At 41.8% G+C, this 17,790-nt stretch overlaps 1 protein-coding gene across 1 annotated transcript in view; it reads right to left on the minus strand.

Annotated features, from left to right (window-relative positions):
• Positions 1-17,790, minus strand: part of MEGF11 (multiple EGF like domains 11) — a 714,010-nt gene that overhangs the window by 125,260 nt on the left and 570,960 nt on the right. Inside the window, exons 14-15 of the mRNA XM_068273562.1 lie at positions 12,066-12,212; positions 10,741-10,875 (exon numbers count right to left, since the gene is read on the minus strand). Coding sequence (XP_068129663.1) covers positions 10,741-10,875; positions 12,066-12,212 — 282 coding nt within the window. The remainder of the gene's footprint in view (positions 1-10,740; positions 10,876-12,065; positions 12,213-17,790) is intronic.

Consider the following 17,790-nt stretch of genomic DNA (forward strand, 5'->3'; position numbering starts at 1 on the left):
AAAGAAATATTTGCTTATTGACATGTTTTTAGTGATACTCCTTATCTCTGCAGTTTCCATTTCCACTGATCCATTCCATTAAATCAAACTGTCATTCAGATTGCTCAACCAAAGTACTGGATAATGTATAACTCCCAGACATTATCTGAACACACCAAGCATGTTACTAGCAGGACACATATCATGCAATTCTGAGATATACAGGGTCAACCAATACATTCATTTCAGGCTCAGGTTTTCTATTCTGTTGATGTAAATATTAAGAGACAGCAGAAAGACATAGGAATTTGTCTAGTTTGTATGAAGTGATATAAGCCGTGTGCATACAGCACCTGATTTACTAACATCTCGGAAATCTATAACTTGAAACCCTCCTCCCCCCCCCAATTGTGGATTTACAAGCCATGCATGTGGTCACTCACAAGTGTGTGTGCAACTGGCATTACCCCAAATGGAATTCACTAGAGAAGATATTACATAGTTACATAGTTATTTTGGTTGAAAAAAGACATACGTCCATCGAGTTTAACCAGTATAAAGTACAACACCAGTCTGCTCCCTCACATACCCCTGTTGATCCAGAGGAAGGCGAAACAAACCCTTACACGGCATGGTCCAATTAGCCCCAAAAGGGAAAAATTCCTTCCCGACTCCAGATGGCAATCAGATAAAATCCCTGGATCAACACCATTAGGCATTACCTAGTAATTGTAGCCATGGATGTCTTTCAACGCAAGGAAAGCATCTAAGCCCCCTTTAAATGCAGGTATAGAGTTTGCCATAACGGCTTCCTGTGGCAATGCATTCCACATCTTAATCACTCTTACTGTAAAGAACCCTTTCCTAAATAAATAGCTAAAACGTTTTTCCTCCATGCGCAGATCATGTCCTCTAGTCCTTTGAGAAGGCCTAGGGACAAAAAGCTCATTCGCCAAGCTATTATATTGCCCTCTGATGTATTTATACATGTTAATTAGATCCCCTCTAAGGCGTCTTTTCACTAGACTAAATAAACCCAGTTTATCTAACCTTTCTTGGTAAGTGAGACCTTCCATCCCACGTATCAATTTTGTTGCTCGTCTCTGCACCTGCTCTAAAACTGCAATATCTTTTTTGTAATGTGGTGCCCAGAACTGAATTCCATATTCCAGATGTGGCCTTACTAGAGAGTTAAACATTTTTATGCTAAGATTAGGCTGATTCATACAGCTTGAACATGGAGCAGCAGCATTTGATTGGTCCATTTTCCACCTGCATACATTTACATATAATTAGCATAAAAATGGAGCAAACGAAAATGCCTTAAAAAAAAAAAAAAAAAAAGCCCACTAAAAGGAACCCGAGGTGTGAGACCTATGGAAGCTGCCATATATATTTCCTTTGAAACAATACCAGTTGCCTGGCAGCCCTGCTTATGTTTCTGGTCAGTATGGTCTAAATCCCACACCTTGTTTAAAGTCTATGGCAGAAGATCAGCAGGACAGCCAGGCAATGTGCATGATTTAAAAGGAAATCAATATGTTAACCTCCATATCCCTCTCACCGTGGATTTAACACTTTCCTATACTGCAGTATGAGTTGGAGCTCTCTTTAAATTAAACATCTCATATCCCAAAAGAATAATGCCTAGAAGTGCCTTAACTAAGCTTTCTTTATCTTCTCAGTCAATAATATGTCAAATAACTATTTACTAGTTCAGGTTTTCTTTTCATTTGGTATTTAACGTATCACTTGCACTATCTTCATTCTACCTGATAGGACTTTTAGAATTTCCAACTTCCAAACCCTTCTTCCCGAGGTTTTCTACCAAATGGAGGACCTCAAGGCTCAGTCCTTGGTTCCCTTCTCTTCTCTTTAGCTATAGCCTAGTGCACAGGTGTCGAACTCCAAGCCTGGAGGGCCAGATCCACAGATCCAGTATTTAGGATGGACTGAGAAAGAGAGGAATGTGCTCTACCTGATGGACCACACCTTTCCTGATTCAGACCCATCAATTCATTTGAGCTGCACCAAAAATGTGTGAGGACCTCCACCCTCGAAAGACTGGTTTGACATCCCTGTCCTAGTGTCACTTATCAGTTCAGATGCCTTCCAGTATCACCTATATACCAATAATAACCGTATCATCCTTTCTGGTACTGATCTTAGTTCTGCCCTTAAAGGACAACCGAGGCGAAAATAAACTAATGAAATAAATGATTGTATGTACCTTTCTTCTCCTAAAAATGACTTTTTAAGATATTCCACAGTTTTATTTTATGTTTAAATCTACTTTTTAAATTTTAACTGTTTTATTGTCTTTGCTCAATGACACATTCATGGAAGTATGCCAGAGCTAAAATCTATGAGCTATTGACCCTTTTTTATCTCTTTCCTGCTCTCAGAAAGCCATTTTCTGCTAGTAAAGTGTTTTATAGTTGGAATTTCTTATCAGTGAGGGTCATACTGTAGTCACTTCCAGTCCGAGTCAGGACTGAGTCAGCCACTTACATACCTGATATCAAACTCTTTCAGACAGAGAAAGAAAAAAAGGAACACAGCACAGTTATTAGTGTGGTAGGCATTGTACATATCCATGTCTATCTCATCATGTTACATGTCACCTCGGGTATCATTTAATGCCCTCTTCTCCTTCATGTCCACCTATTGGAATCTGAACTTGTTTGTTTTGCACTTTCTAAATGTATTGCTCTAACAAAATAACAAGCAATATTAACAACACACCAATCGTCCCATTTCCTTATGTTCAGTGCACGGAGTCAGTTTTAATTCTGTCCTCAATTTCAAAAGTCACAAAGGCCTGGTTCATCAAATTGTGTTAATATTACTGCGCATACTAAGCGCATGGTAGTATTACAAAGCGCTCCTTCCCCAAAGTATCCCCTTTGCTCCCATAGGTTAGCCACACTAAAAGAAGATCCAAAAACTAACAATTATTGGCTAGATTTTTACTGAAAGCTTAATAGACTTGAGTTTCACTTTGTTCAAAATCTTATCAGTGACATGCCACAGCATAGATTCCCCAATTGTCTTTTGATCATGAATTGCTGCTGACAAGGGTAAGCAAACATAGCAGAGAGAGTTTTTGCAGGATTCAGCATGACTGTAAGCAGAGGAGAGAAAGTTTTCCTCACTGTAAGAGTTTTATGAATACATTTAATATAATACAGTAGATGCATTACTATGGCAGTTACCAGCACTGCTGTATTCTGTGCTAGGGACAGTGGTGTAGCAATAGTGGATGCAGAGGTTGCAACTGCCTTGGGGCCCTTGGGCCAGGGGGCCCTGTGGGGCCCACCATCAACCACAGTATTAGCTCTTTATTGGTCCTGTGCTGGTAATTATGCTATAGATGTTTTGAATAGTAATGATCATTAACAAACTGTTCCCCATCGCCTTCTTGCACCTCTGACACTGTGGTTGTCCTTGGCAGGGTTTGGTGTGCTGTATCAATTGTTTAGAATAGAGTGCTTGGGGGGCCTCAATGTAAAACATGCACCGGGCCCACAGTTCTTAGCTACGACACTGGCTAGGAAACTTGAGATTTGTACACAGATGACATTACATTGGGACAAAACCAAGTAGGATAACTGTGTGGGCAATAAATAGTAGGGGGAATTAGTTTTTATTGAATGTGTTTCCTAATTAAAACTAACTTCTTCCGGCAGGAGCCTTGCTAGCCCCAAAGATCAGTGGCACATGCCTCGGATCTATTCTGGGGTGCCCTGGATGTCCCCAGGCAGAGTCAGTTGTGTTGTCTTAATGGTGGGCATGCTGGGAGCTATGGTGAATCAATGGGGGGGGGGGGGGTATCCTGGAAGCTGTGGTGCCTCTTTGTGGGCATAATGGGTTATACTGGGGATAGTTGCCATTGTGAAGACATTTTCACATGGTCATTCATTTTTGGGCTGCAATTGTCTTTGCATTTTTTTCTGCCAACACTGTTTAAAACAAAAAACAAAGATATAGCAAGAAAACTGCAGAGCACTGCATTTGGTATGCAATTTTACTACACTTCCGTTGGCTTTAACCAAATTGCAAGTGCAGGAAAAATGCAGCATTCACTATGTTTGTATTTAGGGACAATTTTAATCACATAAGTGGAAATGGGGCACAACATTTACAGCCTTAATCATAGTGCCCTTGCAATCGGTAATGCGTAAGCAAATCACGTGATATACTTTAATTTAGATTTAAGCACTGTCAGTGGATAAGGGCCCTAAACCCATGTAAAGCCTTAGATAAAAGTTTCTCAATATCCAAATATCAGATGCTAAGCCCTTAGTAGAAGCAATGGGATGGTGAGTTCCCAGGGTGCTTAGGGACATTATAAAGTTATGCAAAGGGCTTTATACTCCTAGATAACACCCGAGTTCTTAAAGGACCATTATAACAACACATTGTAAAATGTAAAATACATGTAAACACATAAATATAAGTAGTATGTTTCTTCCAGAGTAAAAAGAGCCATACATTACTTTTCCCCTATGTTGCTGTCACTTACAATGAGTAGTAGAAATCTGACAGAACCGACAGGTTTTGGACTAGCCCATCTCTTAATGAGGGATTCTCAGCATGGTCTTTATTCTTTATTCTCTATAAAGCCTCTCCCTGAAAAGCATTTATACAAAAATGCTGGCCAGCCTCCCTGCTCGCTGCATACTTCTTTGGCAGTTGGACGGAGCAACTTCATTTCTCTGTGTTGTGTTTAGGCAGATCAGAGTGTCTAATTAGTTCTTATCAGCAACCGTGAATAGACTGCAGGAGCTCTGCAGAGGCAGCTCTCCATAGAGAAAACACTGAGGCTTAACCTTTTCAGTGCTCCCTGCAGAAGTGAAAACAAGTAAAAATTCAGGTTTATTTTTAGGAGTACCATAAATATTGAATGAAGAAATTTGATTCCATAAAGGTTATAATGGTGTGGCTAATCCTCTAGAGCAGAGGAAGTCCGGAGATTAGTTCCACTGTAAGAGATGCAACAGAGTTTCTTATGGAAGCCCCTCTGATTTTCAATTCCAGCTCTAGCCTGTAGAGGTCTAGTTTTGAACATCATTATGAAATGCTATATATATATATATATATATATATATATATATATATATATATATATATATATATATATATATATATATATATATATAGTATTCCAAAGAAGTCACATTCTGTGTAACATCCCTGATATGATTTTCCACTTCCAAATTAGATTGTGTTGCCAGTGACTTGGGAGCTCCTCGTCCGTCTTCTATGTGGATGGCAGTTAATGTAATCTCCAATTTCACATACACTGCTTTTTGCATGTAAACCCTTGTCTGTCTTTTGGCAGCACAATGAATACATACCCATAGAAGACATGCTCCTCTACATTTTTCATTTAAAGCTCAGAAAATAAATGCCTGCGGTCTCTGGGGAGGGAATGGTGTACAGTTTTCAGGGGAGATGGAAGAGCACAATGAATTTGTTTGCTAGTTAAATAATGAGTTATTTTTATACAATGACATGGTAAGCAGAGAGGCAATATTAAACTGTGTGTGAGGCACGGGGAGGGGGGCAGCGCACTACCCAGTTATCTGCCTCCATGCAGCTCTCCGGAGACAGACAAATTCAGCTTGTTGATGTTTCAGGTTGGGGGTGTCACGATACACTATCGGGTGATGCATCCAGCATTATTCCATGCAGTGAGGGGGGCTGACAGAGATTTTATTATTATCAGAAAACTGAATCCCGCTAGAAAACATCAGAAAAATGCCATTGTGATAAAACCTTATCTTTGCACAGAGCATCCAATCACACAGACAGCGTAATCCGCAAACCGTGTGACAGGGACATTAGCAACCTGCCCCTCCCTCTGGGCAGCCTTCCCAATCCCAGTCACCTGCCTCCCCACCTCACATCTGATAAAGCCCCATTCACCCCTGCGCAGTGCGCAGGCTATTTCCTCTAGTCTGATTTTGTCTTTCAAGGAAAGAGATCTTGGTAATGAGACAGCGCCTGGTAGCAGTGATAAAGCTTCATTTCTGTATCGTCTGCATCACTCTGAGTGTCCTATCTGCATTCCTATACCGACTGGGACAGACGTAGTCACACAAGACAAGCCCACAGCCTGCAAATAGATGTCCAACACAAACCAGCTTCCATTATGAAGTCATTTAGGTCGCTCTTCGGCTCGGTTCACACTATAGCCTATTCTGCCGCTTTGGAGAACTGACAGTAGAACAGATCCTGAACCATATGCAATTCCCTTTTTCTCCTCAGTTTTCTCCGAGTTGATATTTTCATACCTCGTCAATAAAATGCCTTTTAATCCTCCAGCAAGCAAGAAAATGCAAAAAAACAAGTTGATAGTACTTTTGCTATTACTTTTTGTACTTTTTAAATTGTTAAATGCTGAAAAGTTATTTTAAAGAGAAGATGAAAAATTATCACCTAGGGGAAAACTTAGGAGAAACAGTGATTTGCGTATGAGACCCTGTTTATTAATAAGATCTGTTCAGTGTTCACACTTGTCAACCTGCAATGGATCCGGTAAGAGGAACACACTTTTGTGCCGTCTGCAATTTCTCCCACACAGCAGATGCGTTTCCCATGTAGCCTGTGGTGGAAATGCATGTGCTCCAGGCTCAAACCTGACCACAGCGGACCATCAGAGCGGACACCACACTATCCACTCCCACTGGCTATGGGTGATCCGGCTCAAGTAGGAACCTAGTCTTATGGATGGTGAGGGTCTTCCTCTATAGCTCAGTGTGCAAAGCTCCAACCAGTTCAATTTCCCAGCTGGGCAGAAATCATCTGAGCCGATCTAACTTGAGACAAATGGGCCCATATGCAATTCACTTTTTCGCCCAAGTTTTCTCCTAGGGGATAAGTTTTCATCTTTGATTTAGAATAATGTTTGAGGACTTTGCAATGGAAAAAGTACCAAAAAGTAGGTGAAAAAGTACTATCAAAATTATTTCAGTATGTGTTAGCTTGCTGGTGGTCTGATTGGCATATTATTGACAATTTTGAAAATATCACCTAGGAGAAAACTCAGGAGAAAAAGTTAATTGCATATGGACTATTGTGTCTGTTATTATATGACCACCTGTGCAGTTATAGACCTGATGAGGATAATGTTAGTGTACTTAGCCACAGCAATTGCTACATCTGAGTCTGGTCAAATAGTGCCTACTTCAATATGGCACTGCACTGGTTAAAATTTGTTTTCCCCTCTAAATGTTAAAGTTGATTTTCTCAAAAACTATTAGGTATTTAAAAATAATATTAAAATATTTTTACATGTTCCCCACATTAATCATTATAAATATATCTAACTTGGTGTCAATATCATGGATGCGGTGGGGAGAATTTGCAATAAACCGTGAATGAAAGTTGGCCACACAGACTTCAATGCAAATATGAAAAAATTGTGATTTTTTTTTTTGGCTGCAATGTCACAAGATTTTCTCTAAGTGAAAACCAGCTAGATTTGCTGCGAAATAGAGCTTCTGAGGTTTGCCTGCTCATTACTACTTGCCCCTTTACAAATACGGGAACTGTCATCTTATTCTGGATAAATAACCAATAAATAACCGCAATAGCGACAATCAAGAAAAGTACTGATCATTTAAAATGAAATTCTACTCTTGATAGACATTTACTATAAACTGTGCTGCATAAGGTTTTTGCAAGTTAAAATTATAAAGAACTTCAATTTTCGTTCGAGTTTGCAGCAAGCTATACTTTTCTTAAACTGGCTGTAAGGCCAAGCTGCATTATTTTTCTATTCATCCTGAATATGCACTCTGTGTTCCACTAATGTTCAGTATGGTCTGCTCAGTTACATTCCTCGTCCTGGAGGATCAGGAACAAGGCTTATTTTTCACACCTGCACTAACTGAGTGACTGGCAGGAAGCTCTGACCTTCCCAGTTTTGTTAGTCATTATCTGTGTAGAGTCGCTGAGCATTTGAATTAAAAAATACGGTAATAATTGTAACTTCAAATAATAAGTGCCATTAACCTTGTCAATGTGCAGAGCTGAACTGAAGGGAGCTCTTATTTCTCAACAAAGGTGGGATTTCACTTTCATCATCACTTTCTTTCTTTTACTGCTGCCTGCCGATCGCCAGAAAAGTGTGACTGTATTTACAGAAATAACAGCACTCCTCTGGCAATCTGTAGATTGCCACTTTTATAAATAGGCTTCTAAAAATAAGGGATTAGTTGGCAGCATAAATTAGATTATAACTGTGAGAACACCCTTGGAAGGATTTACTGTAACCCAGCTTGTTACCAAATATCCTAAGGGTGTTTGCTTTTTACCTTTGCTTAATTACTGGATGTATGTTATACTGGGTAATCCCACACAGAAAAATGGTCTTGCTTCAAACATTTTTATGAATGTGATTTACCTAAATACTATTACTCTGTTATGAGTTAAACAGAAATATATAGCAACTGTTTTTTCTTTGGTTGCTATGGTTTATGGGGTAAAAAACAAAACAAAAACAGATGGCCTTAAAATCGGGTACACAAGCACAAGAAATGTCTCTTGGTAAGGACTGGAGGCAAGCGGAGTGCCGATGGAGTGAAGCAAGACGGAACAAGCAAGGCAAAGAAGAAAACAATGCCCTTGGCTAAAGTTTTGATGGACCGCAGTCACATCGAGAGGGGTGGGGGGCTGGGGGCCCCAGTGCACACACTAGATTCTTGCCTGATCTGCCGGCCTTCTCAGCTGAGAACGGTCTACCGTGTGTAGCTTTAGAATTACTATATGTGTGGTCATCATATGTCATTATTTCACCTTTTGTTGCCTGTGTAATTCATGTGTAAAATTCAGACAGGAAATACATATAAATAGCTTGAGGTACACCCTGCTGTTAGTTGACAGTCAAATTTTGGCTACACGGCATGATGACTTCTTGTCTAATGATCTTCAGATGCATTTATGTCAGTGCTGTCAGAAATATAACTGACTGGACAGATTAGAAAACCGTGTCCAATCAGTATTGTCTCCCCTGTCCTGTGGTCTCCAAGGTCCTGCAAGTACTCCAACAGAATACTGTACTACTCCTGCCATTGGCATGCAAAACGCTTCCAAAATGTGTTTTCAAATTAACAAAGAGGAACTGTAGTGAAAATGACATTATAAATAGAATTACTTATTTTTTTCAATAGTCATTTATAGATGATTTAGTCAATGTTTTCCCATTGTAAAATCTTTTCTCTTCGATTTACATTTTGAAATGTATCACTGTTGGTGGCATCTTTAATTCTTCCAGATGATCTGTATGGAATGTTTGTTACCGAGGGTTCTATGCACAGAGGAGATATTGCTTACTTGGCAGTTGGAAAAAGCAGTCATTTCCCACAATGCAACAAGGTTCACAGATAGCAAACTGTCAGGACCATGGTCATGACCTCACACTATGGGAGGGGTTTCACCACAATATCAGCCATACAGGGCCCCCTTGATGAACTATTCGAGAAAAGGTAAACATTTCTGATGGGAAAGGGGGTATCAGCTACTGATTGGGATGAAGTTCAATCCTGGGTTAAAGTTCCTTTTTAAGCAAGATTTTTTTAAATTTATTATCTACTTTGAGAGCGTTTTCACTTGTTGGTGCTTATAATAGATTTTTGTAACGATTATGTGAAATCGGTGTAGCAACACAGACGTCTGATTATTGTGTGATCTGCAGTATCACCAATAATGCAGACACTATACCTGATTATGTGGGGATCTGCAGAATCACCAATAATGCAAGTATAGCTAACAGAACAAGGTGTAGTGATTGGTGCACAGTAACTGATTAGTTTGACAAGACCTCACCAGAGGAGCTGGTGGGTACTATCAGTAAGCACACCTCACCAGTGACGAGGGCTCACTGGTGAGTGGGATAGTCAGACAGGCTAGGTTTGGCAACAGGCGGGCAGGTAAAGTACAGATACGGCAGGCAGGAGAATAGTGAGAATATCAGGCAGAGTCAGCAACAGAGTCAGATGGGCAGAAGTACAGAATCGATGAGCAAGAGCAAAGTCAGAGGGGAGCCAAAGTCCTACACAGAATATCAATAATACAATAATACAATAATCCTAGTCTTGTGTGAAATCCCTGGTTTCCTCCCAGATCAAAGCACACCGGATACTGTCTAAGGTCTGAGCGCTAACACGGATGTATTCGCAACAGCAGACAGTTTGCAAGTGAGAACGAGAAGCTTAAGAAGCAGAGGAGACCTCACAGCCACACCCCCCCCCCCCCCCCGATCAACAAATCCGGGGCGCCGTGAGTCTCCTCTGACGTCAGCCGACCAGCTGGTCAGCTGACGCGCCTCCTCCCCGCATAAAGGTCCTGTCTGTGCACGTGCCCGCCCGAGACAGCGACCCTATGAGCAAATGACAGTCCCGTCCACGGCGTGCTAGACACCGAAGGAATGGATGAGGCACCCGAGCAGGACACAGAGGCGGCTGCGGAGACACCCTGCGTGCCCGCAGCCACATCCACAGCGGATGTTACAATTTTTTAGGTACAGGACGAGCTCTAATGTTTTGCTGCCTAAGCTTCTAAGGTTTTCGACAAACCTCAAAAAATGTATCATGGGGTATCTGGGTCTGGCAGATGAGCTGTATTCAGTCTGGGATGAATGCAACCTATCACAAATACACAAGAGCCTAAGGACAGCTCAAACACACATTTACTAATCCTCCTGACATCTCTGACTTGTGAATATCACTACAAAGGAATACATAAAATAATTACCTTGGTTACAGAGTGGTCCATAAAATCCTGGCAGGCAATCACAGTGTCCCGTGATGTGGTGACATGGCCCATTAGCATGAACACACTGAGGACAATTCTGGCTGCAACGATGCCCGTAAAACCCAGGAGAGCAAACTACAAAGAGTAATAGAGAAACAAAAAACAGACAATCTCAGAGTGAGTGCAAACAGAAAATCTGGGAAAATACAATAGACAAACTAAAATAAGGACTAGGGCAATAATATAATGGAAATTGTACATGACTGGCACTGGGATGATATAGAAGACAAGGTTCTGGTGACCTGATAGAGAATGACTGTGACAGAGGCAAGCATTATAACACACTAATAATGAATGATTGTCAGGAGCTGGAATAATGACATAATAAACAGTGACCATAGCTGGAACTGTTACATAATGGTGTGTGACTGAGACGACGCAGTGGAATGTTATAGACTGTTGATCTACCACCGCTCCTGCGCCGCACACGATCGAGGTTTTCTATCAGATACATTTAATCATTTCAATCTGTCTACATTACAATTAACACATATTGGGGCATAGATTTCAGGCAGATCCAGAGTGATCGAATCTGTTGGGAATCGACAGGAATAATCACTAATTGTACTTGTCTTTACTGTAATGGTTCTACCTAAACAGTTACCTATAAGATGCAACTTTTAATATAAAATAGGAAGAAATTTGTGTTTTGGGTAATGTTGGTGCTCAAATTCAGGACCACTTGGGTCAGCACAAATATTCAGCACCATCTTAGCATGGAACAGCAGGCCGGGGTGCGTTTCATATAACTCCGATACTTCCTCCTTAGAAGCAGAGGGGCCAAAGCTGTAGGGGGCCCCAACAAATACTTCACTCCCACTGATAAAGGGGCCCATGCTGCAGATCAGGTGTTTTTGTGGCAACATTTGTTATGAATGTGAAGATCGCGATTGCCACACTTGTTTTATGACCCTTATGAGATGGGCCCCAAGGCTGTGAGGGTCACAAAGGGTTGGAAAGGGAAAGGGTGTGAACATTGGGGGGCCCATCAAGTAATTGCTTGGCTTGGGGGGGGGGGGGGCATGATTTGTGGAAGAAGGAGGTAGTATTGGTCCCGAATGTGAGAACCAACACTAGTTTTGGGTAATGGATCTTTAGTACCTCTTCTGTCCTTTCTCACACCTTCAAAAACTCACAAAACTTACTTGCATGTATGATTAAGGGTGCCGGATTATAAGTAAATGAATTAGAAAACACAATGACACCATATGAATGATACTATGAGCTGACGGACTAGGCATGTTTCTTGTCTTGTTTCTCCTTACTTCTTTGGCATAAGGTTCCCCGATATCCTGGTGCGCACTCGCAGCTGCCATCCTCAGGGGCGCAGGACCCCCCATTTTCACAATGGCAGGACATGGAGCAGTTGGGTCCCCAGCGCCCTTGTGCACACAAATTGTCGCAATGAATACCTGCAAGTAAATGTACACAATCAAGGCAATGCCACCCCAGTCTGCACAAAGGGCAGTGTTATGAAGCTGGACTTACACAGTTCCCATTATTTCATATACAATAGACAATGACCATTACTTCAAATTATAAAAGGTTTACATTTTAAAAAGAACATCTATTGTTTTCAGTGATAGATTCTATTTTTATGTCATCATCCGGGAAATGTTCTGGAACACAGAACGCAAAAGGATTATTCCGAAAGAAACCTACTTATCTGAATATTTACATTATTTAATATGCATGGCCGATGCCAAATTGTCTATAATGCAAAGGTCAAACAAAATGTAATACAATGACGAGACCAAAAGAATGCAATTTTACGCTAAAACCGCCCTGCCATAAAGAAGATCAGGACTCTTAAGGGAAAGTCTTCTATGAGAGCAACTTTATGCTGCTCATAATATAACATTATGGCATTACCTATAATTTTACTCTACCATATCGCATGAAAGACTCGGGGATGCATTTAGAGTTCATGCAGCATTAATAATGTGATGAATGAGGATGCCCTTTGTACATGCTTCACCCAGCTCTGTATTTAAAGTTCACGCAGCCCTAGGCACGCATGAATGATGATGCCCTTTTGTCCCTTTGGAAGAATCTGCCCCTTTTGTCATTATGCTGCATGATAATTGTTGAGGAATGCATTGTTGGAGACAGTGTCTGCTTTATAGACAGAGCTGCATCCTGTCTGCAGAGAAATCAGAGACAGCTCAACTTTAAAGAGACTTGTGAGTCATCATGATGGACCCCTCTTCCGTTCTCCCTTTCCCCTCTGATATTGGATTGATATTAAAGTGGAACTGAACTCAGAACTTCCTCCCTGCTTACATATGCTGATAAAGAACTAATAAGAATTTCTTCAGCAGCTGTGGAATAAAGACTTTTCACTGTGCGCCGTACAGGAGTTCGGGTCTGCTTTAATGATATTGTTACAATTCATACTGAGTTGTGGAGTTCCAACATCTTATGCAGCAGGGAACAGCCTGAGTGCATAGGGTGGTTATAGCAGTGCCATAATATCACATGCAAGATGAGGAATCAGCTAAAGGGGCAGTTAGTGCAAAAGTAAAGAAAAAATATTCTCTGTTCACTTAATGTCCAGTTACATGGATGAGAAGTTCCTGTTTGTTTAAAATTGCTCTATACCTCAGTATCAGAGTAATAAGAAGCTCTATATTATAATACAGTACAAGAGAAGTGCTGGAGGTGGAAGTCAGAATGTAGCACTCTGGTACTTATTTCCACCAGCAGGACATAGAATTACAGCAATAGACACTACAAAGGAGTTGAGAATCTAACTGGAAATAGGTGGATTACAGACCCGCCTGGGTATAGTGGTTTGCCTGTAATTATGGAGTATAAATTAGTCTCTGCACCAGTATTTTTTTAAGCATTCAACCAAATTTAGGTGGGCAACTCTGGTGTAGGGACCCCAGTGTGGTCGGGACCGCTGCTTTCCCTATTCTTCCTATTCCTTCCCATCTACCCTTACCCCCCCCCCCCCCCCTTTTTTTTTTACATAAACCACACTTTTGGTTGCCAAATGGGTAATAACATTTTCAGAGTATAGAGAGTACATTTAGTCCTCAGTTAAACCAATACCCTATATCTGATCTAGACATTTCCCTACTGTAGTTCTGGTTTACAGGTGCCACTATCAGGGCCATTTTTAGGCATGGGCAGTCCAGGTAGATGCCTTGGGTAATACCTGAAGGAAGGGATACCACAGATCTGTGTTTACTGTACAGATGGAATTCTTAATGGAATTCTTATACACAGGTGAAATGTAGACTTTAAGTTGGTGACATGCATCTGCCTAATGAAAAGGCTGGGGGGAGGTATCCTCACAGAAATAAGGAGCTGTATAGCAAGTAGGCCGCAGCATCGCAGTGTCAGCGCAAGCGAAAGTAACGGTAGGTGCAAGGAATGTGAAAGTTTAAATCTATGCCCTGGTAGGCTTATACTAGGTACACACGATGAGATTTTCTGACAGATTTCCTTCCAGATCGATTATTTGCAACATGTCCGATCTGATTTCCGTTTGATTTTCCGATCAATTTTCTGTTCACTGCTATGGAAAATCGATCGGACATGTTTGAAATAAATGATCTGGCAGAAATCTTCCTGAAAATCTCATTGCGTGTACCAGGCATTAGACGTAGGGCGTAGATTTCAACTATGCTGGTCCGGAAACGGTTAACATGAGGGGCATTTAGAATTGGGAGAGGGCAAATAAGACCGAAGAAGAACGTACAACAGGTAACATAAGAAAATACAGAAGTATCCCTGTATTGTATCTGAAATTCATTCACACACATACCGTATAGCAGCATCATTTTGCTTATACACTACATGACATTCATATCTACCCAAACAGCTTTCAGAGCCAAATGAGGCGCGATCCAGCAAATAGAGACAAGAGCGCGAATAAGAACGGTGTTAACAGGACAGGAGGGTGAACCTTCCCCCACCCCCTCTCCCCTTAGTTCACCTGCTTCCTCCTCTCCCCTCCACCTCTCTGTCTCCCCCCAATGTTGCAGCATTTGCCAGCTTTATCTCACAGGCCCACGCTCCTCTGCATAATGGGATAAACACAGGGGGAGAGACCTCAGGCAGAGAGTGGATTAACGTGTTACTCGGGAGATGCGCCCCCTTCCCCATCAGAGCAGAACAGGTACCGCATTGTAATTACTGAGGCTTCAATCTGCTTGGCAGCTGAAAGTTTAAGGATTACTGCGAGTGAGTGAAAATCATTACACAGACTCCGAGTCATTTCCTTACTTGTGTTACTTGCTCTTTCCGTTCAAACTGTCTTGAGTTAATGCAAAAATATTGCAGACCCAGGGATTTTATGGTGAGCTCAGAGTCCTTCACCTTTACATTGCTAGATGTGCTCAAGTGAGATAGACAAATGAGCAAAAACAAACTCTGCTGTCCTAAGCTGGAAGTTAGTCAACACTCTCCACAGCAGACACACAGATCTTAAAGAGAACCCGAGGTGGGGTAATATCTTCACACAGAGGCTGGGTCTGCATATACTGCCCAGCCTATGTTGCTATCTCAATCCCCCCTAAGTTCCCCTGCGCCCTGCTGTCCCCCCATAAATCACAGCCGCGCTGTCGACACGCAGCGGGCTGTGTGTACCTCTGTACTGTCACTCTCGCCGCTCCCCCCACCTCCTGCATAGCTCCGGTCCCCACCGCGTCCCTTCCCGCCAATCAGCCGGTGAGGGAAGGGACGCGGGCAGGGACCGGAGTTATGCAGGATATGGGGGGAGCGGCGAGAGTGACAGCTGCAGATGTAAACACAGCCCGCTGTGTGTTGACAGCGCGGCTGTGATTTATGGGGGAGAGTGGAGCGCCGGGGGAACTTAGGGGGGATTGAGATAGCAACAGAGGCTGGGCAGTATAGGCAGACCCAGACTCTGTGTGAAGATATCATTCTTAGAACCCCACCTCGGGTTCTCTTTAAGCTTCATCTACACGGTACAATTTTCCATCAGATAGACGGATCTATTAGATGGATCTAATAAGAAATTGCATCGTGTGTAGATGTCCAAATAGTTTCAGATCAATTTTGCGATAGATTTTGCTTTGATAAGTACCCAAAATCTATTGAAAAATTGAACGCAATCTGATTGGACCGGTTGGAAATTATCGAATAGATCCGTCTAATAGATCCAGATCTGACGGAAAACTGTACCGTGTAGATGAGGCTTTAGAGAGCAGAGATATAGTGGACTACTGTGCTGAGACCTGCAAAAACACAAATGCCTTTGCTCAGAGTATGTGATGAAAGGACTTCTGTTGATATAGCAAGTGCAACTCATAGTGACTGATTAGCATTTTGGAGAGTTTGCTTAAAGTGAACTAAGCACCATTTTTAGCACCCAAGGCATCTCAATAGCACATGAAAAATGCATGCCAATAATATGTCTCATTGTTAAAATAGACTTCCATTTTACCCTTTATTTTACATTCAAAGTACTTTTATTATGCTACTTCAGCAGGCCTGCCCTTATGCCCTCGACTGCAGAGATTTCAGGAAGCTAATTGTTTTATTGCGGTCATTACCAAGAGGTAAACAATACCTTTTTATCAGCAGAGGGGCTTCTATGCCAGGTGACATTCCAGTGAAAGAAAGGGTGTTTAGTTCCCTTTAAAGTATTGGATCCCTTTAAAAAAATTGGATACTAACCTCAGTAGTGGGAAGCCTGTAGATGGTCCAGAGGCCTCTCTGATCCTCCTGCTGCCCACCCTTCTAGAGTAGGGTCCCTCTATACATATTAAACAAAAGCCACTCATGCACAGAGAAAAAAAAGACATCCATAGGCAGCTTTTATCGAATAGGTTTAGAGAAGCAATGTCCAACACCTGTCCTTGAGGGCTGTAGCCATCCCAGTGATTTGGATGAATAGATACATGGAGAAATGTGTTCTGCATGATGGACAACAACTTTCCTGATCCATTCCTATCAATTAATTGACAAAAAATGTGTGAGGAACTCTGCCCTCAAGGACTGGAATTGGACATCCCTGGTTTAGAAGGACCCTGAGCTGAAATAGTGGGGCTGTTGCAGAATCTGGGAAGCCACTGAACCATCTAGAGGCTTCCCACTGCTGAGGTAAGTTTTAAACTTTTTCTCTTGTTTGATCAACTGGGCTTGCACTTACCTGACCGATACAGATGTGCTCGTCTATGGCCAGAAGATGAAGAACACCTGCACTAAAATGGTGGGCTGGATGAGGATTTGTGAATCTTCTTGACCATACTAAGGTAAGTATCTAACTTCCCCCAACACAAGCAATGTAAGCCCATGTTTCAGGCCCTCTCTGAAAGCGATCATTAATAACAGGGCATAGCCAGGTACTGCTTGTTTAATTGGATAAGATTCAGCAAAGTAAGAAAATAGTCCAGAATACAGCAAAGGTGTTGCAAGTAATAGGGGTTTGTCTTTTAAAAGGACACTATTTATTAAGTGCAGTACACCTCTAAGAACATAATAAAAAATTCTTATGATCTTAAATGGACCCTGAAGTGAAAAAAGTGCACCTGTAGGGTACTTACCTCAGAAGGGGAAAGCTCCTGAATCCTTCAGATACTTCCCTTGTCCTCCTCCACAGTCTCGAACCCCTGAAAGCCTGTTTGTCAGCGCCTATCTCCATCCTGCTTGTCTTTCTTCGGCAATAGCTGGGCTGAATATGGTCCATGCTACTGCACAGGCAAGTGTTGTCTGTGCAGTAGCACAGAACCGATAGGCCTTGGCCATTTCCACTGGAGCCTGAGCAGACGGTGGTAGTGCACACTCGCAAGGAAGCCACATTTTGTTGGTCCCAATGCAGGATTTGTATCAGCTGTAATAAAGATATGTTTTCTTCAAAGGTTATTATGCTGTTGCATATCTTTTAGTGCAGAGAGGAAGTTTTGAGTTCAGGTCCGCTTTAACACATTTCTTCATGTGTTCAATATGTCTTCTACTATTTAGCTTGAAGGCTCTGCTGCCATCACCATTCTTTGGTCAGTAGTAGTAACTGGT

Source organism: Hyperolius riggenbachi, chromosome 3 (genome assembly GCF_040937935.1).
Source record: "Hyperolius riggenbachi isolate aHypRig1 chromosome 3, aHypRig1.pri, whole genome shotgun sequence".
Classification (NCBI taxonomy): domain Eukaryota; kingdom Metazoa; phylum Chordata; class Amphibia; order Anura; family Hyperoliidae; genus Hyperolius; species Hyperolius riggenbachi.